This window comes from Aquila chrysaetos, chromosome 4, assembly GCF_900496995.4.
Source record: "Aquila chrysaetos chrysaetos chromosome 4, bAquChr1.4, whole genome shotgun sequence".
Taxonomy (NCBI): Eukaryota; Metazoa; Chordata; class Aves; order Accipitriformes; family Accipitridae; genus Aquila; species Aquila chrysaetos.
Window position 1 is genome coordinate 55631835 of NC_044007.1, and position 20519 is coordinate 55652353.

The 20519-nt window shown below is 41.0% G+C and overlaps 1 protein-coding gene across 2 annotated transcripts in view; it reads left to right on the forward strand.

The window, feature by feature from the left end:
- Positions 1 to 2583: 2583 nt before the first annotated feature.
- The window catches only part of ARHGAP28 (Rho GTPase activating protein 28), a 77007-nt gene continuing 59071 nt past the window's right edge, over positions 2584 to 20519 (forward strand). For both annotated transcript variants that reach the window (XM_030011518.2, XM_030011517.2), the window contains exon 1: positions 2584 to 2872. In XM_030011518.2, coding sequence (XP_029867378.1) covers positions 2742 to 2872 — 131 coding nt within the window. In that variant the 5' untranslated portion in view covers positions 2584 to 2741. The remainder of the gene's footprint in view (positions 2873 to 20519) is intronic.

Consider the following 20519-nt stretch of genomic DNA (forward strand, 5'->3'; position numbering starts at 1 on the left):
TCTAGTTGATTTAGCCCCATTTTTAGTTTTCAATAATATGCAGATGTCTAACCCCAAGAGCCATTACACATATAAACATTTTTAGCTCTCAGTTTGACATATGTATTTTGGCTGATTAATTTTCAAAATATCTATTTGTACTTCTGCCAAACAGTCTGCCATTTCCATATGTGACTCCAGTTTATGCACCAGCACTTTATAAATCTCCACATGAAATCTTCCATGTTTATTTTTCTTCGAGAGAAAATCCCATTTAATAAGTGTGGGCCTCTTTTCTTTATAAGCATTTTACTATTGAGAGGGTACCTTTATTCTTTTCTAAGTCATAGTGGTGTTTGGGTTTTTTTATTATGGGAAGAGAGGAAATAAAAATAATACTAAAAATATATGGTATTTCTACTGTTGGCTTTATCTACACATAGCTTAAAGCGCATAACCATCATTTTGTTGTCTGATGGTACTGGAGAAAGCCTAGTACTATGATGCTAGGAAGGGAAAAAAAAAGACTTATCTGGAGTTGCAGCCAATACTTTGTCCGCACCCTCATCTCCTGAAGGACGCCTACTCTGTTTCTGACGGTGTTTGGTGCCTTTCACTATGTGTGTTTCTTCAGGTGTTTAGTGTAGTAAAGTAAATTGTGGAGAATGCCTTTAAAGGGTGTCAACAGATATTTTATAATTTATTTTGGAAATTTTCAGGTCTCCATTTGATATATGTATTTTGGCTGATTAATTTTCAAAATATCTATTGGCACTTGTGCCAAATATAAATTTATGTTTATAATTTACTCCCCCCATCAGAGAAGTGGGGTACCCACCTTCTGGTCCAAGAAGGAAATGTAAAGCTGGGGTAGGAAGGGAAAAAAATGACATTGGCAGCAGCATCCCTTGTCATCCAGCTGCCACGCATCAGCTTAGCATTCAGTCAGAGCTCCACAGTGTTGGGATGTGAGATCCATGATGGCATCTATCCTAATTTTTCAGACCCTATCCCTCTCCTGAATACCCCAGTAATCACAGAGCTCAATGAGGTCTTCACTGGTTATTGCATTCACCCCAGTCCTCACTGGTGGCACCATGAGATACTGTCCTGATGCTGTGGGCAGTAGGCAGTGCTTCCAGAGTTAGCTTAGAGCCTTCTCCTTCATTTCTAACATATATGTACAGGGCTTTACAGTGGCTCCCAGAGGGCCTCCATGCTGCCATGGAAGCAACTATGATTTTATGCTGGGCAACCTGGCTTTAAAATATTTGATCCTGGACATATTAACAGCGTAGCAAGAGCAAGCCTAGAGGCTCTGCATGTTCAAATATTTATGCTTCCTGGGTGAGCTTGGCAAGAAGTGCTGCCAAGTGTACTGTTATCAGTGTCCTATGCTGGCTAATTTAAAATTAACTTGGGCACTGCCTACATGAGTCGCGGCAACATATTTGGCTGAAACTGTCCTGCCCCTCCAGGCAGGATACGGAGCTTGGGGGAAGGTGGAGATGAGGTGAATCATTTTTGTGCCCTTCAAAGCCTGAGCTACTTTGCCAGCTGGAGGGACCAACAGTGTAATTTAGGCAACCATATAGCAGCACTAGAGGTAGCACCTTCACTCAAGGGGGATGTGAAAGAGGATCCTGACAGGCATTTTGCACAGTTCCTGCACTGGGAACACCATCCACAGCTGTGACAAAGGTGCACAGAGGCTGGTGTTTCACCCACGTGCTCAGAGAGCTGTAGCTCTTAGAGTAAAATTAGGGACATCCTTCCCATGATTTCATAGGCAGGACAATAGTTTTCAGGAACAGGCATTTATCAGAAACATTTCTTTTCAAAAAAACACCAAACACTGAAGAAGTGGGAGAGGAAAATAAAGGGATGTGTGAGGTTTCTCATTTTGTCTACAGTTTTCTCTTGGTGTTACTCCAGAACTGGACCCTGATATTTTTGCTTGCTAGTTTCCTTTTCAGTGAAAAACATTCCATTAGCACACAAAGATCAAGCACAAGCATGAAAAAATATCAAGCATCTCGGGGTGTATTTATTTATGGCATTGCTCCAGATGAATGCACACTATTGTAAAAATAATTCACTCATTTCCTAGTGACCTTCTAATTATGTACACAGCCATATCAGGCAAAATGAAAGCTTAATCTGTTTTCAGGAGAAAGAAAGTGCAGTTCCCTGCCACAGTAATGATCTGACATGTGGGAAATCAGGGTTCCTGCTCCTTGATAATTTAAACAGAGTGGAGCCCACTTGGTTTCTGAATCTCCCGTGTAAGCAGCTTAAATGTCACTCCTTGCTCCGCCAAACCACGTTTTGTGTTTGACTAGCGCTCTCCACTTGTCCTGCTGCTTAACTGGCAAATGATTTCACTTAGTCAAGCCTATTTCAGGAGCAGGAGGACTGTTAAGAAATTGGCTCTTAAAAGGAAACAAAAAGAAAGCAAGCAAGACGTCTTCCCTGCGGTAGCTCGGTGCCATGCAGGATTATCTCAGGTTTCTAGTTTCCTAGGAACATAGTAACTTCCCCATGGGTTGTTTTGTGGGCGGTGTTTTTGAATATATGCTAATTCAGCTTTCCTGACAGGGAGAGGAGCAGTGTCTCAGTTACACAGCTCTCCTGACAGCAAACGGTGGTGAGAGGCTGCTACAGAGCCAGGCCATGTGCTCACGCTTGTGACAGGACCGCTCGCCGGCCCGTCGGCACCCCTCGGTCATCTCGGTCGCTGGCAGCGGGGCCGACATGTGCCTATGACCATGGAGATGAAGGACTCGGGCAGCGTGGTTCTGACAGCGTACCATCCCCACAGCCCGGCCAGGATCCCGGGCATGGAGCAGAGCTTTGTGCAGGACATCCCCACCGGCCATTCGCCCACCAGCAGGTAAAGCCTGAGGGATGGGGACCGGTGCCATGCCCTGACATGTTGCTGGTGTCGGTCATGGGTTTTGCTGACTGTGTGTCAACCCGAGAGCATTTCCCGATTGCTCGGCCACTTCACGAGCACTTTGCTCTTGCCCGTTTCTTGCCTCCACCAGGGAAGTGATTCAGCCGAGTGCTGCTCGTCGGGATTGGGAGGGGGAAACAGGAATGCTTATTTGAAATCTTGTAAGTCAACAGATCAGGCCAGTTTCCTGCCTGAGATACTCAACAAGACAGTCTCCAGGAAAAAAAAGCACGTGAATCGGGCTGCTTCTCAGGTCGTTTAGGACTATTACAGAAAGTGAGAAGACTGGAGTGACTGAGTCTGGCGCTCAGAAAGTTGATTCTGGCTTTGGTTTAGAGTATTATTTAATTCCTTCCCCATTCACCCACCAGGTTAGGACCAGACCTTGCCTTTTTGTGAAATTACGGTTGCTGCTTTGCACACTCACATACACACAATGGGAGACTGCATCGTTAAAGACAGTCTAAATAAGAAAATTCCTTGAGGTTGCAGGAAACTAAGCATTGTCTTAATTAATGCAGTCATGTGCATGTTTACTTCCCTGCTCTGTAAGAATGCATGTATTTGCACAGTTCAAAAACAGCAGTTTGGGCAATTTTATTGTTTTAGAAAATCTGACCTTTCTCCTAAACGTACGTGTCTGGGTTTTGCAGTTTTCTCCAAAAGAAGTGGTATGAAAGTTCACACTGTAAAAAGTTGAAGAAAGTAGGAAATGTTATTCTGTGGCTTGACTGAAAAAAAATGAGAACTAAAGTCTGAGGAAACAGTAGATGTCATTATCCTCAGGAATTAAGTCTGTGGCTTCTTTTAATAAAAATAATTATATTTACTTCATATTGTTTATTTATAGCCCGATAGCTATTTTGTTTTCAATGTCATTATTTAGGTTAGCTGCTTCTTCCTGTTCTTTGTGTATTTCCCTGGCTGTCTCATAAAGATAACTCCTTTGTTCTGTTAAACTGTTGTTTGAGAGCAGTACCAAAATACACAATTTCATGTTAAGAAAAGAAACACAGTCTGGGCTTTTAGACGCAGTAAGAATGGCATTTGCTACTCAAAACAGAGAGCAGTGGTTTGGCATTGGGTTACTGGGAAGCATGTCATTTCTTCCCCAAGGAAGAATGCTAAACTCAATCTCCCTTTGAGTCTGTGAGCAATGGAAATGTGGTGTTTTGCTATTTTTCTTGTAGGTGTGCTAATTGTTTTAAAATGCTCTTGAAACTTAAGCTCAGGGTGTATGAGGGTTTAAATCACATACATATCACCAATGAAAAGCAGAAGTGCAAATTGCAGTTCCTGAAAGAAAAAAAGAAAAGAGGATCATGGCATTTTGATGAGGAACATATTTTGGAAGCTCCTGCCATGAGGCAAAGCCATGTATCTCTCTATATGTCTGCATGTCCGTAAGATTCTGGTGCTGTCTCCCCTTTCTTGTCCTCAACTTCCTGCAGCTGTCTAATAGCAATAGCCAAATTCTGCCATATGGGCAGTCAGTGACCATCCGAGTTTCCAAAGCCTGTTCAAGAGAGGGATTTTATTAACCCAGCATGCAGTCCTCTGGAATGCAGAATCCATGAAGGGAAATGCACTGAGTGTTTTAGCAAATGGTAAAATAGGCTCTGGCTTAATCCCTACTTCATCTTCTAAGAACTCTTTCCTGGACTGCATTTTCTGTATAGTTTCCTCTGCCGCCATCCTAATGCAAGAAGCTTTACTATAGACTCTGTCTGGTGTTTCTTGATCCCTAGGGCAGCCACCCACACTATGGCATGCTAACTCCTTGACCCTCCAGGAGAATGATTTAAAAAAGCATGCAATGAACAGACATGTTGTCTATTTTTTGTTTGATAACAAAAGTAGTTGGGACCCAGAGCCTGACTTTCCTCTGAATTTGGTTGGGTTTACTTACATGTAGCTCTAACGAAGTCCATACTTCAGATATGTATCTGTGAGAACAGAATCGGTCTTGGTTATTAGCCCTCAGTTTGATCAACTGCTGACCAGTTCTCTCTCAGCTTAGGAATCAAGATCTTTCATTTTCTTTCCTCTCTCTAAAACTTTTTTCTTGCTTTGGAGCGATGCTCCCTTTATATCAGAACAACAGCTCCATTCACCAGAGCCAGGTTTGGATGCGTCTCCCAGCTATGTCTTCTCTTGGAAACACTTTCACTTTGGGAACTTTCTAAGCAGAGGTTTCTCACAGAAAGGGGAAGCTAATGCATCCTCAGTCAGCATTACACTGCTCAACTTCACACTATTTAAAAAGACGCTGATAAAAAAGAAGGAAAGATTTAAGTAGCCATCATGAACCTCTAAACAAATGAGTAATCATACACACTCTTGCCAATCCAAGTACACAGCCGAGAAGTGCATGGACACCAAAGTTTACACTAATAAAGTAACTTAGATACATCAGACCACTTGGATTCACATCAATCTACAACTCTTGAAGGGCCAATCAGGCAGGCATCCTGTGCGCATGTCTACAACATACACTGGCAGCATTAGCATCAGCATGAAGTATAGCAGCCACGAGTATTTTCATTCATAAGCCCAGTGGGAGGAGAGTGTATATACTCCATTATATGTTAGGGTATATTAGCTGGTGGGCTGTAAGGGGGACAGGAGAAGATGTGCTTTAGCTGCTTCAAACGGAAGATGCATCAGTGTACAGTGAAGGATGGTAAATTCATAGGTGTAATGAAGGGGAGAGCGGGATGAAAGTTTGACTACATAGTCAATCATAGCCATCACCAATCTGCAAAGGAGAATTCGAGCTTCCAAATTTGCTGTTAGATTACATTAATAAAAAGGTTAAGAAGAGGGACCACAAATTCCAGCCATTCTCCAGAACAAGAGGGCATCAGGGGGACTAAAGATAGCTATACTTAAATATCTTCTCCTCGGCTATCTATATAATTCATTTCTATCTTTCTCCTTTTGTTCCATCTTGCAGACTTACTTACTTTACCAGTTCCACACAAGGGGTGAGCCCTGAAAACTGCACTGTTGATCTTGCTAGAGGTCCAGGAGAAATATCCAGACAAATCTTCCTTTAATTTCATTAATGCAACTAGCAAGTTCATTTTCCATTTTTCTCATGGGGCATTCAGGTCCCTTCACTTTGCTTGTCATCTGTTTCGCATGACTGCAATTGTTGATAGTATTTGTATTATTCATACCTTCTTTTTACTTATTGCTTTTGAGAACAAGGTGTTGGAGACATCTCTGTTTTCTTTGCCTGGCAGTTAGACTAACTCCATGGCAAATGAATATAGCAGGGAAGGTTCCTATGCTTGTGGCATCCCCCTCACTTTTTTTTAATCCCATTTCTTAGAACTCAGATGTCACAAGCACCAGTACCAAACACCCCAGAATATCACACTATCCCTTTCAATACAGATACTGTCTCAGTGCAAAAGTGAAAGTGCTGATTTATTTAAGTAATGGTCAACTTTTCCATCCTCACTTCACAGAACTGAGGACTTTGTAGACATGCACAAATATTGGCCCTGGATTATATAGAGGAAAAGTGAGACCATGGCCATATGTCTTCCTCACATCTCCTTTTTATCCTGCTAGGAGAAGCTAGGAGGAGTTTCCCTGTGCTCAGAGGAAACAGGCATGACCTCTATGCCAAATGGCCAGTGAGCTTTCTAAGGTAATTATGCAATTAGGGGAGTACAAAGCATTCCTAAGTGAGTCATGCTCAAGCTTTCCTAGACTTAAGTATGAGAGTTAGTGAGTTCCTCAGCCCGTTTGTTACTAGCATACCTACCAGCAAAGAACTCATCCTGCACTGCAAATCAGAGATATTTCCACTGCAGTTAGTGGCTTAGGCTTACATGTGCATGAGATAAGAATCAGAGGAAAGGAAAAGCATGTTCACAGGCTTTGCTCCTGCAGAATGGGTTTAGAGCAGCTTTTAAAGGGCACATCAAGCTGTTTATACATGGAATAAACATCTTTATAATCAATATTCATGCAAAGAGCAGCATATATACTACCAAACCTAGGACCATGCTACATAGGTAAAGGTCAAAGTGGATTTCAGCACCACTGAACAACGCAGCCAAGACCCCTTCTTAGCATCTCTCCTAGCCCAGGGCAAGCCTGGCACTTCCAGTTGTTTCAGGGAAATGCCTTTCCAGTCTTTTAATGTTCAGCATGTCTCCCTCCTCCTACTGTCAGGGGGTGACTTTCAGGCAGGCATCACTAAACTGTAGAGTCAAAAAAGAACAGGAAAAATTTCTGAAGTTTCTGTGTTGCCTTGAATTACCTACTGGTAGCTTCCAGGATCCCTGCTCTCCAAATCTACAACTTGCAGATTTGGGGCCAATAGTAAAGTCATTACACTGGACAAGCATGGCACCAGAGCCTTTTGCAATATTCTTCCCCACTTGTGAGCCCCAAGATACTACAGAGATACGTCATGGTGAGATAAAGTCATAAAATAATGACTGAAACAAAGCTGGAAAAGGAGCCCTTATGCACCAAAATCTGGATTGTTTTTATCCCAACAGAAGCAGATTTTATCACACTGAAGTAAGGTCTGTATGCCCTGAGGCTGGGTGATCTGGGTTTAATTTCTGTCAGCATTGATTGAGCAGCTCCCCTGCTCAGTTGTATACAAGTGATGTCAAGAATGTCTTCTAAGTGATGCAGGATAAACAACCTTAACTATTTTGGATGTTTATCTCACTCTACCATAAACTTCCCCAGAAGACAAAAATAAAAAGCTGGCTCCTTTTCCATAGTAAATCTTGAAATTACTTGGGCCTCTTGCAGTAACTTGGACTCAAAAACCTATGAAATTGAAATTTTAATATGTACTAAAAGTGGTAAAAGAAAACCCCACAAAACAGTAGTCTAGGAAAAGACTGTATTGGCACAGGTTGGGCAAAAAATAAATTTTGTGGAAAAAACACTTTTTATAATTTCTAGCAGCTTTCTAAAATATGATTTTTAAAGTATATTTTTTATAGATGCTAAGAATGATAATTCTTAATAAAACATTTACCAGGAGGATGCATATAAATAAGTCAGACAATAGTAGACACGCTTTTCCTGTAGGTTTTAGAAATACCTACAGAATGTCCTCTGGGAGCCTCACTGAGGAATGTAGTATTTATAGCCAGTTCCTCATGTTATGGTTGAAACTAGAGTTGGCTTCTCTGGTTTCTTTTTAGTTTGGTGCTCCTGCTGCTCTCCCTGGTACCTCCATATGTAGAGCTGATGGAAAACATCTGGCACTGCCCCTTTGATCATTTTGTTTGGTTGAGCATTTAGCCAGCTGCCCCATTCATTTTTAACTAAGTCAGTCACTTATCTCTGATTACATGAGGGTTGGAGCTGCCCCAAAAAAAAAAAAGTAGGACTTGAGAGCCCTGCGTGCCCTACACAGACACCTTCAGATTGCATCTGGCAGACTGACAGCACTGGCATGACAAACCACCAAGAATCAAGAACTGTAAAGTGTTGTTTTTGCACAGGAGATCAAAATAATTCAATGTAAATGTGTGGAAAATGTGCAGTGATGGGAACTGCAAGACACAAGTATGGAATACTGGTAAAAGTCCTAGCTAGAACAGTATTTGAAAAGCATCTGGTTAGCACTGTACAAATATAGAATCACATCCTGAAATAGTGAGGGGTATCCATAGCAAACAATCAAGTTAACATCCTGGATTTTGGCTAACCACTGTACTAGCAGCCACTTGGCCCACTGCAGTGCTTTGCTCCAGCTGGCCAAGCAGCACAGCAGAGTAAGGCTGGCAGGCAGCACGTCCGCCATCAAGGTGGGACCATGCTCTGTGCAGCCTTCAGGTACCACCGTGGTGGGTGCATTAATACAGCATGGGAGGGGAACCGGGAGAAGAGTGCCCGTAGTCACGTCCCAAGCTGGTGACTGAAGCCAGGCATCCTATCTAGCATTTTTGCCCCTTTGCCTGCCTCCTTCTTTCTCTCTTGGTGGAAGCAGTCCCCATCGTGTTCTTCCAAGTCCTGTTGTATGTGCCAGGGACTCAGAAGAGGGAGACAAAAAGAGATTGCAAGGGGGTGGGAGGAAGAGGGGAGCAGAGGAGGACAGGAGAGGAACCACCTTTACAGGTATATGACCTGACTCTCCTTGTGTGCAAATAAATGGAGTTGGAGTGAGAAAAGAAATGTCTCCCAAAGAATGTTGTGTGGTGGGGTCATTTACAGCTGACCCCCAAGTCCCACCAGACACACGTGGCAATGGGTTTTGGAATGGCATTTAGGTGGTGATTTTGAAGTCAAAAGCTGAAATGGTTTAAAAGACAGGTTGTTTGAAAATGAGCCCTTATTACCCTGAAGAATTCTAGCAGAGGTCAGCAAAAATGCTTTAGTCGGCATCCCTTGTAATCAATGCAAGGAAAAGACTGATGCTCTGTGAGGGATCCCTCATCTCTGTAATTCATTTTTCCCCTGTCTGCGTCTGTTAACTTTCTAGACGCTGCCAGAGTCTCTGAGGAGAGTGGAACAAACACTGGAGCAGGGAGCCTATTATCAGCTTGTTCTTTTGAAGACGGTTATGTTTTCTTATTTAAGATGCTATGTGTAATACTTGGCTACTGTAAGCCTGTGGGATTTTCAAATGTGCAAAATAATCCAGTTTAGGATGGACCTATGCTGGATGTTTAGACAGAAGGTGGCTGAACAAAGGAGAGAAGATAATCTCTGCTACTAAGTGCTGCCATTATTGAATCTCCACCATCAGGAGACTATAGAAGCCTTTTATAACATCTCTCTGTGCAAAAGTTGCTCTGAGCATATCATGAGCAAAATAATGACCGTAAGTCTTTTTGTGGAGGGTGGAAGAGCCCCACTAGTGCAGAGAGACAGAGGGGAATGTATATTGAAGACCTATATCAGATGTAGAAGTCCAGCTGGGTTGACATCATTTACCAGCTGAAAGACAAGAAAAGCAAGACGCAAGCTGGGGAACTGTGTTTCAAACATCTGTGGGTGAAACCTCAGGACATTAGATATCAGGTCACTCTCACAGTTTGCTACCAGACATGGAAGAAGCTCTAGAGCTGTAAGTCCTCATATTTTACTACAGCTAATCAGAAAAATCCTAGCTTTCCAATGGACAGATCTGGGCAGTGAATAACAAATTTATACAAGGCCTGAATTTGACTCACCGAGTAGTGTGTTCCTTGGTAACTATGCCCCTGCAGACATCAGAGAGTCCGCAGTTACCCAGACTCTGGGTTAGTCTATGCTGGAGAGCCTTCCCATCAGTTTCTCTTTCTCTGGCTAATAAAAGCTCAGAATAAAATATCATCCAAGCTTATTTTCTAGCCCAGTGATGATCATACCTAGTGGTCAAGAGAGAATCTAAAAGTGAGAATGTCAGATCCTTTTTAATGCCAACATTAGTATGAGAGCAAGAACTGGATAGATGTAGCATTCAATCTAACATGAAGTCTTTTATATTCTAGTCTAATAAAAGGTCAATAATAAATCCTGCAGTGGAACATCAAGTGGGATATGAGCCTTGTTTATACACATGGAGTGAGTTAACGGATACTTAGGTGCAGTAATGGAGGTTTTACCTCTGAATTCAGTGGAAATGGGATCAAGCCATCAGAACTCAGATCTTTTTGTCAATAACTTTGCTTACAGGGCATGATCTGATTATGCTATCTCTTGTCTCAGCTCAGGCTGACTTCCTATTTAATAGGATTCTTGCAGAATAAGACATCAGCATGAAGTCTTAGATAATTAAAATACAATGGTGACTAGGCCTGTATTCCTTTTGCAATACTTCCCCCCCCATTATTCAAATATTTTGTAAACTTGAGTTCTAAATATATTTCTGGATGTATCAGAGATGAATATAAAATCTTTGCTGTAGTTACAGGTGAAACATGGAGCGGGGGAGCCTAGGGCATTCTCTGAAGATGTTTTGCAGGCTTGGCTGTCCTTGGCCATTTCTGGGCTAGATGGTGCCCATATCATGCATGTGCAAGGAAGTGAAAGGAAACAGCGAGCTTATCCCGATGAACAGAGACAAGGGAAGCCTTTGTACTTAAGCTGCAGCAGGATTTCACTTTGAAAGTGCTCACTTTTGGAGAGAGCATGGACAGAAGGAAGCAGAGACAGCTGGCCAAGCACAGGCAAGGGGTCTTTTAAATATGTGGGAATTTTTAGTCTCCTGCTGAAATAATTGTGTCTGCCCTGTGTAAGATCCTTCTTACATCTTCCACTCAGAGGATGCATTTCCCCATAATCCCCAGTGATCTGCTGCAATCCTTTGGTGCTGCCTTGCTTGCTTGCTTTCTTCCCTCCCTCTCTCTTACAATTAGCAAAGGCAATTAAACCATGAGAATTCAAAGATAACATTATTGGAAATGTGAGGTTTCTGGAAGTATTCATTTATTCTTGCTTACATGTGTGGGTGTACAATACATGCAAGCCCACAGATGGAGCATGAAGCTTAAGGCTACCCATGTGTCACTGGCAATTCACAGAGTATATGGCAAACACTAGAATTACTTATCCCACAAGTCAGATATTAACTGGAATCTTCTTCAAGCATAATTCTTCAAGTCCTCTGTTGCCTCTGACAAAGAGTGGCAATTAAAAATAAACAAAGGAACCTACTATGTCAATTTTTGACAAGCCTTCTTCATTATACAGGACCTCCATGTTCTGTATTTAGGAAGCACACAACAGATTTTTGGCAGGGACATTGACTCTGCAGCTGTTTTGTGTGGTCAAGAGGCATTTCATCCTTAATGGACTCCATCTTCTATGGCTTTTTTTAACTACTGAATTTTTTTTAAAAGATTTAGCTAACCCAGACCTGAAGTTAACTGTGCCACACTCAGCAATGCAGTAAGACCATGCAAACCAAACCAGCTTGCTTCAGTCTGTACTGAACACAGGGAAATCTGCAGTTAATTACATTATGTGCCATGCAACAATGAGTCACTGTAGTTTTAAGTAATCACCCGTTTGTAAGGGGAGTTTATTGTCATAGGATGTCCTTGGAGGCTCATTTTCTCTTTCCAGATACAAACATGGGGTATGATATTCATGTGGGTAATGAAGATGTCTATAATTAACAGTTAGTGCTATCAAGAATTCTAAAAGATACAGTAAGTCTTAATTTTCAGAGTTAACCTTCTCCTGCGTATATGGAGACTTACTGAAGCAAGAAGGAGGTGTATTGCTTTTTTCTTTAATTCACAGTCCTTTTTTTTTTTTTTGCTCTCAGACACAGGACACTGAAATTTATGTACTATCGGTGTTTAAGGCCCAGTTGTAATGCCTGTATTCTGACAACTACAGAAAATCTGTATTACAGGCAAAAAGGAACCAAATAAAGCAAGGAAAAAAATTTTTAAAAGTTCAGTCTGACACCATAAGGTTTAACAGCAAGGTAATAAATCCATGGCTTTAGTGGATTTCATGATTTCCACGTAACAATTACAACACAGGAATTCAGGGTATCTTTTTATGGGGTGGCTCCAAGCAAATCCGACCTCCCTTTGCCTGTGTCCAGGAGCTGTACAGTGATGTTAGCACAGCATTTTGCTGAAGCCAATAAGCAGACGCAGTGCCGCAGTACCACAGCTATAGTGCTTCTGGCCTGGGGGAGCCAGTGTCCAGCCCGCTGACATGGCTGTAGGTAGAAACTTGAAGGCTGGAATTCAAAGTGTTTAGACTAATGCTTCAGGACTGATAAGAAAAAAAAGGGTACATTTTTTCTGAACAGGCCACTTTGCTGATGAATAGGTTAGGCTGGGTATTTTCAGGTCTAACTGTGTAAAGTAAATAGTATAAGGTTATAGTGCATTTTTCTCAAATATTTTGCAAGCTGGAGGGGAAGCTTTATCCAACTTACTTGAACTGTAACAGAGTATCTCATTCATTTGTGCAAATCAGATTCCTACCAGAGCAAAGCATATGAAAAAGGAGTGGTGCTTGTGATATTCAGTTAGAAAAGCTTATTGACAATACTATGAAGGTATTCATCATCTGAATCCCTGCAGACTCCAGCAGAAGAGTCAAGGGTACAGCAGAGATTCAGAACTAGTCCTGATGAATAAATTTAAAGAAGATTTTAAATTTTTATTTGGTTAGATTTTTTTCCCCTAGCTTAGCTAATCCATGTAAAGAGTAGAGTTCTGATTTTCCTAGAGAACAGAACCTAAAGTATCTTCATTTCTTAAACAATAGATAGGCCAGTAAGCATCTGAATATCCATTAGAATCTTTTTTCTAGTTAAATCTCATCAGCTGGATCAGGAATATGATGATGTTCAGAGGCTGATTTGAGCCACATTCAAACACTGTAAGTAAGGTTCATGACCTTTGCTCTTGAGCTGTCAGTTCAGCCTTTGGTTTCTGAATCATTTCATGGCATTGATCCAGGGCTTCAGTTGTGCTGAAAAAGACATTGACCACTGCATAAGTGGGTGGAAAAACATCATTCAGCAGTTAGCTGGGTATATCTGCTGAAAGTATGTCTGTAATTCTGTGAAGGAGATGGTGTTACTAAAAACAGATTGGTTTCTAAGACTGCCTTGAACCCAGCCAGCTGTAGTTAAACCCTCAAAGGCTGACAAAGGGCATTCCTAATTATATCAGTGGAGTGGTCAGCTAGATCAAGTTACCTCCTTTGAGACTACTGGTGATGAGTTTCCATCACTGGGATAGATTTTATATTTCATCCAAACCAAAGGGGACCTCAGGCTGTGCCTCAGTAGAAATGAACCAAAAATTGAAATGATATGCATTTGTGGGGCTACCCTAAGGCCCTCAGATAGCCACATCCCATGAATTCACTGGACATAGCAGTAGCAATAACATTTGATAGGCAATCTCTGAAGACTTTTCAATAAATTTGAACTTAGTATTGGATTCATCTTTGAAATTCAGTAAAGCAGTTGGCATCAGGTGCCAGGAAAATAATAGACAGCAGGAAGAGTTTTTCTGATATCTTTACAGAAAATGCATATTTATGGCCTTGGCCATCTTCTTAGGGTCTTACAACATTCACGGACATCAATACACTCAAGCAACTGGTATAGTTGAAGATAATAAGCTCAGTATGTATTTTTCTGTGCTTTTCTGTGATCTATATTTATTTAAAAACTTAATACCACTTTTCTATCATTTGTGACAATCTATAAAATGAGTAATGCCCTATAATGTGGGTACAGCAGAGCGAATTTAGCATCTTCTGACAATCACTTGAAAGTGGTGAGTAGGTCTCGGGGATAAACAATGAACAACATACACTTACATATGGTGAGAGGAGTGACATATTCTTACAGAAGGGGAGGAAACTTCTTAATCTTCAATATAAATTTTACATTTGATGAAAAGAATTTGCTCACTTTGCAAAACTGCTGCTATGCATTTTATGTTTGAGAGACATAAGGAAAAATCCTGTTTGCTTAAGTTAACATTTCTGCCACCATTGGCCTTTCTCACATTTAAATGATGCTACCTAAAGCCAGAGAGATGATACAGTGCTCTGTACATGCCACCTGGAAAATCCTGTTTAGAATTACACAGTGTGATGGGATGATCAGATAAGTTGTGTCTGTAGAGAGGACATGTTTGTTTTAACTGTTGAACTGTGGAGGTTATAGAGAGTTGAATCTTTGAATTACAAATGTAGTTGACATCTCACAACATTTAAGGTCAAATCCAAAACTCCTCTTGGCAGCAGTAGACTTTGGGCTTGTCTCTAAAGATCTAGATATCCCTGCAACCAACTCTATATCCTTGATATAGGTTGCAGTGCTTAAAAACGAGAGCAACAACTTTAAGAACACAAAAATCAACATAGTGACCAGCGACTATTAGACCAGTATAATGAATGCTTGTAACAAATTTGTTTTAACTAGCTCTGGTCAGGTTTGTCTTTATCTCAACCCTTCGTGCCCCACGTTGTGTGCCAAAATGGACTGCCGTTATTTAACTCCAGCCAGCAACTAAGCACCACGCAGCCGCTCACTCACTCCCCCCCCCACCCAGTGGGATGGGGAAGAAAATCAGGAAAAGAAGTAAAACTTGTGGGTTGAGATAAGAACGGTTTAATAGAACAGAAAAGAGGAAGCTAATAATGATAATGATAACACTAATAAGATGACAATAGTAATAATAAAAGGATTGGAATATACAAGTGATGCACAAAGCAATTGCTCACTACCCGCTGATCGACGCCCCGTTAGTCCCCGAGTGGCGATCCCCCCACCCCCACTCCCCCCAGTTTATATACTAGATTCTTTTTGGTCATTTATGCTGTTCACGCCAGTCTCTTATTTAAAAACTCTTAATTCAGTTATTGAATTTCTCTGTAATTGTGTACCTATTGAATCCACTTTGTGCATTTATTGGACTTTGATAAAAAACAATAAACTTAGCCAAAAGCTGCTGAACTACACAGGAAAGATAATTGAGTGGGGTAGTTCTGTAATGGTCACTCATGATGGAAAAACTTAGCAAGTTCGATGGGATATTTTTCCTATTAAATTCATCATAGTCACTTTTCTGGATTGCCCTCAGAGAAATATACTTACAAATGGAAATATTATCACAAGTTAGCACTGGACCCCAAAATCCAAACAAAACAATGAAGCAACACAGACTTTCCTTCCTATTCTGATTGCACCACTGGAACCACTGCCTAATAGAGGGATTTTGTTTGAAAAAACTTCCTTCTGTGTTTTTTACAGTGCTGTGTGTCTGCATTCCTGTTCATTTGTATGCTTGATTAGCTGAAATCAAATACGTTGATGCAGATCTCCAAGCAGTTATGAAAACTCAAAGTGAGCAGTACTAACAGGAAAAAAATATTCTACATTGCAATCTTCATGGGAATTGCTGTGCAGAAAGGAAAAGAGCTGACGCAAAATCATGTATGTGTTTTCCTTTGTGTTATTTTGTCATTATGTAACTGCTCAGAAGTTTGCTCTTTAGCAGACTTCAAATAGCTGTGTGGACAGGTAACAAAGGATGCACTGTTTGTGTGTCTGCCTCATGCACAGCTATCCTCTGGCCGGTAGCTGGAAAGAAGCGACTAGATTTTAGTAAATTCTGTAAGTATCAAGCTGTGGGATTTTTTCCTCTACCTGCAACATTCTCTATGCTTTTGATATTACTTTTGACTTTTGATGAGTTGCTCTTTTGTGGTTTTGCAATAAGTCCTATAGATTTTGAGAACGGGGAAGGTGTGTTGGTTTTTGCAGTTGATGTTGTGCCTTTTAGGGATGAATCATTGAACTGATTTTGATCATAGACATCAGTTTAAATAAATATAAATATAATTTTTAGGTGCCTAAGACAAAAAGATTGGTTGACATTTATGTCATCCTATCTGTATTTTCAGAATGTGTAGCTTATGTAAAGATAAAATAAAATAATACAACAACCAATCAGAAACCTAACCAAGGAATCTTCCAATCATTAAAAGAATCTAAAGAAACTTGAGAGAAAACTCAAAATTTAAGAATTAAGTGGCAGTTAGTTAAGGAAATAGGAAGTGCAGAAGTAAAAAAGCAAACATCTAAAATCTACTTTTATAACAACCATGCTTTCATATGAATGCTTTTGCTATGCAGACGAGGGGGTTTTTTTGCATTTGTCTTGTCATCAGACAAAACTTGGCTAGTCAGTCTTTGAAAATGAGACATGTTTGAAAGCATTGGAAGAGATCTTGCTGAGTAGATACACTCTTCCATTACTAAGTAGTGAAGTGAAGGATAGACCAAAACCATGACGAAAGATCAGGCAAAATTCTTTAGTTGAAGGTTATTTTAAATGAATCTCAACTTCAACATTTAGTTTTGATGTGGTGCGTTATTAAAATTACTGATTTAATCAGGCACTTGTTGAAATCAAAGCTGTTGAAAAGTTCTGTAACTGCATTATGTGCAAAAGAAAGTTTGTGACTAGAATATTAAATACCGATTGTTGAAATCAAAATAGTTACTCAGAAGTCTAAACAAGTAACTGAAACACACTGATGTCACTAGGCATTTCAACAAAGAAAGCGTAAGAAAATACACATTTATACCAGATATGATGGCAGAACTTTTTTGAAAGGTCAAGTCTGTACATTTATTTGATGCAAGCCTTGAAATGCCTAAGGTCAAATTATTTATTACACTGTATTTAAGTTCTGACTATTATCTTATACAATATGTAAATAGGAAAGTACTGCTTCCCTGGAAATTATGATAAGAGAGTAGCTTCTTGGTTAGCTGTGACCTCATGCTACGATCCAATATTTGCCTAATGAAAATGAAATTTGTTTATTTTGCATAAAGAAACCAACCAGATAATATCTGGAGTGGAAATTCTTGACTTATACACTTCTACTGTCTGTACCATAGAGTTTTCTGATTTGCTCCATTTCTAAGCACTTTGAACACCTTTTGATGGATGGGCTGATTTTAACCCCAATGACAAGATAAATAACAAGAGCAACTCTGTGGCTCCTTTGAGTTGCTGTAGTTGTCTAATTTTCATTAGACAAAATTTTTATCATAAACTATTCTTAGTGGTACTTTCCCTGTGTTTCCTGCAGTGTTTGCTGGGTGTGATTCACACATTATTATTCATATTCTGTTTCATACAGAAATATTCTATATAAAATTGTTGAATGGTACTTTTGTCACAGATGGACACCTGGGGGGGAATTAATTGTGTTGTCCAGTTGCTCATGAAGGACAGACTCAGGCGACTTCTAAGCTTGACTGTGGGAAGTGCCAGGGCATGCTCTGGGGTCCTCCTGACCCATCTCCTACCTCAGATCCTTGCCTCAAAGTGTTACAGTGAGGCCAGAAAACTTTCCCTGTCAGTTTTCAGGACTGTAGCTCTGCCTATGGCCAATGTATAGACAGAAAGTGTAGGAAAAACAAACAAAATAGCTGCCCACAGACTCACGTATCTCCTGGAGCTGTGACAACTGCATCTATGTGAGCATTTTCTGGAGGAAACTTTAGAGGAATAGGCAGTTCACAAGTACAAAATGGCTCAGTTTCAGTTTATTCCTTGTTTGATCAAAAGTTATTCTCAAATTCCCACCAAGGCCATAGGTGTTGTCTGGTAGTCAGCTATCTCCAAACTACTCATTCCCTCCTAGTCTATTAGGACTCAGAAACACAAGCAAGTTGCGATGACTTAACAAGCTGCCACTTTGTGAGCTTTTGTGACTGTCCAGGGACCTGCTCTTAGCACGGGGTAAATAAAGAGTAACTTAGCTAGGCTTTTACATCTTTCATGACAGAATAACTGAATTATGCCACATTTGCCATGCAGTAAACTTTCACATGATAGTTAATATAGCTTAGTTGCCAACCAGGAACATTTCCAGCAGTAGCAATAACTTTATTTGTTTTAGTTCTTAAAATGATATGCATCTGAAAATCTTTCCCCTGGACCAAAAGAACTCCATAACTCCACCTAAGAAAGAAATCTCCTTGGGTGATACATAGATATGAAAAAAGGGGCATTAATGCTTCCTCCTGTTCCCACCACCACCTTCAGGGATAGGAAAAAACATTTTTTAATCCATGTATCTCAAGAATTCTGGGCCATGGTAGTTAACTGTCAACTTCTTAAATAGCAACACAGCATCAGGCATCCTCACTAAAATGATTATCGAGCGAAATTTGATTTATGTTGGCCATTTCACTGGCATTATCATTCATCAGTGTAGGATCCACAGTACAAATAACTTGGAGAAAGAAAGCTCCTTGAGAACATGTGCTAAGTTCATCTAAAATTTCTTTCCAAGGCCAGGAGAAGATTAATGCAGTCATGAAAGCAAAGGCCTGGTGCCTCTGTCAGCTCCTTTTCCAGTTGCTTGAATGCTAAAATGGTCACAGAAATTTCCTCTTCAGTCTCACTGCATGACCTACGTGCATGCACAGCTCCAGCACAAGTGATGGCTGCAGCCTGTGCAGGAGAAATACCCCTAACTTGCCTGCCAGCCAGCTGGCTTGCCCTAATTCAGGCTCCGAGGCTCAGACCTGAGCCCAGACTGCTCTGTCTTGAGAGTCAGAAGTGCCAGCAGTGCAGAGGCAGAGGCATATGTCCCACCTCCACTGGTCACCGTGCCCTCCCTGCAGGAAAGCAGCTCCAGCTAGGATGGCTTCCAGTCGGGCAGCGCTCAGTTTCAAAAACATCCATGTAAAAGCTGGCATCTGCACAAATCACAGGTCTGAGGAAGTGCTGGAGATAGTTGTAACTGTGCTGGAAAGGAAGAAGTGGAAAGCTGGGAGCCTGTTTAAAGAAACAAAGCCACAACGAGGGTTTTATTTTCTTCCCACTGCCTTCTGGCAGGTGACCTCAGTGGATGCATGAATGCTGAGCACTACATGGCAGCAGTCTCACTTCAGTTCAGTTTGAACCTGGTTTATGAACAGACAGAGAGCTGTCTCCCATTGTCCCTGCTTAGCCATCCTACCTGCCCCCATCCCCCAAAAAATTCCCAAGACATTGGAATAACCTCTGATGCAGGCATCAATGCTCTTAAATGCAATGGCACGCTCACCACGCACGTTTGGAGAGCTCATGAGAGGACAGAGTCAGCGTTTTCCTTCCTTCAGCACCTCCAAACTCTTGATGCTCCTTGTCCAAGCACTGCTGATTTAAGTTTAAGTTAAAAACAAGCAACAGTTTTCCCAGCTCTTGCTTTAACTCCATGCTGCTGTAAAGGTGATAAGGGGCAATTTCAGTACATTCCCCTTCTCTCCCAGTGCACGTATGGACTGTTTTATAGAAAAGGCAAAGCAAGAAAGGGGAAAATAAGAGAGAGAGAGATTAAAATGCAAACCAAAGAGCTTATTAATATGGCAAAGCTAGCATAATGCCATCTGGTTTATGTCTTGTCCTATTTGGAGCTTGATCCTGCCGGGTACTTAGTGCTCAGGTTGTTCCCTACGGCACTCTCCAGACCACGCTTAATGTTAAGTGCTTTACTGGATCGTGGCCAATGTGCTGAGCACCTCAGAGGAATCAGCTCTTGCTTAATTTTTCTGGTTTGTAGAAAAAACTCTTTGCAGCTCTGAGCCCTGGAACTTCTGACCAACATTTTTCCTTCCCCACCCCACTCCAACTCCCACATTTTCTCTTTTTTATTCTGAATAATCTATGCCAAGCAGGGTTAGGCCACTGGTTGCCCACTGTGGAAACTCCAATATAGACCACTGGCCTCTGAGGAAACTCCAGGGGACAATATTTTAGCCTGAACTGAGGTCCTCCCTGGAGTTATTCAAAATTCCTTTTGCTCAGCCTGTGAAAAAGAAAAACTTCAGCTGTAGAGCAGAAGGGAGAGTGTGTAATAAATTCTCATTCATTGTCAGCATATATTCTAAAGGGGCAATGGGCTGTTAAATCAAATCAAAGAAATCCCTAGAAAACCAGGACTCGTGGTGTGCCTGACAGCATACACTGCATGAAATACTTCAAGTCGATAACTCTAAACGCAGCTGTCACCACGATGTGCACCTTGCATGAGTTCAACTTTCATCTCTTTCCAATAACAGTGAATCTTTGTGAAGAGTTGCTGTAAATTATGATTCCTAAGCAAA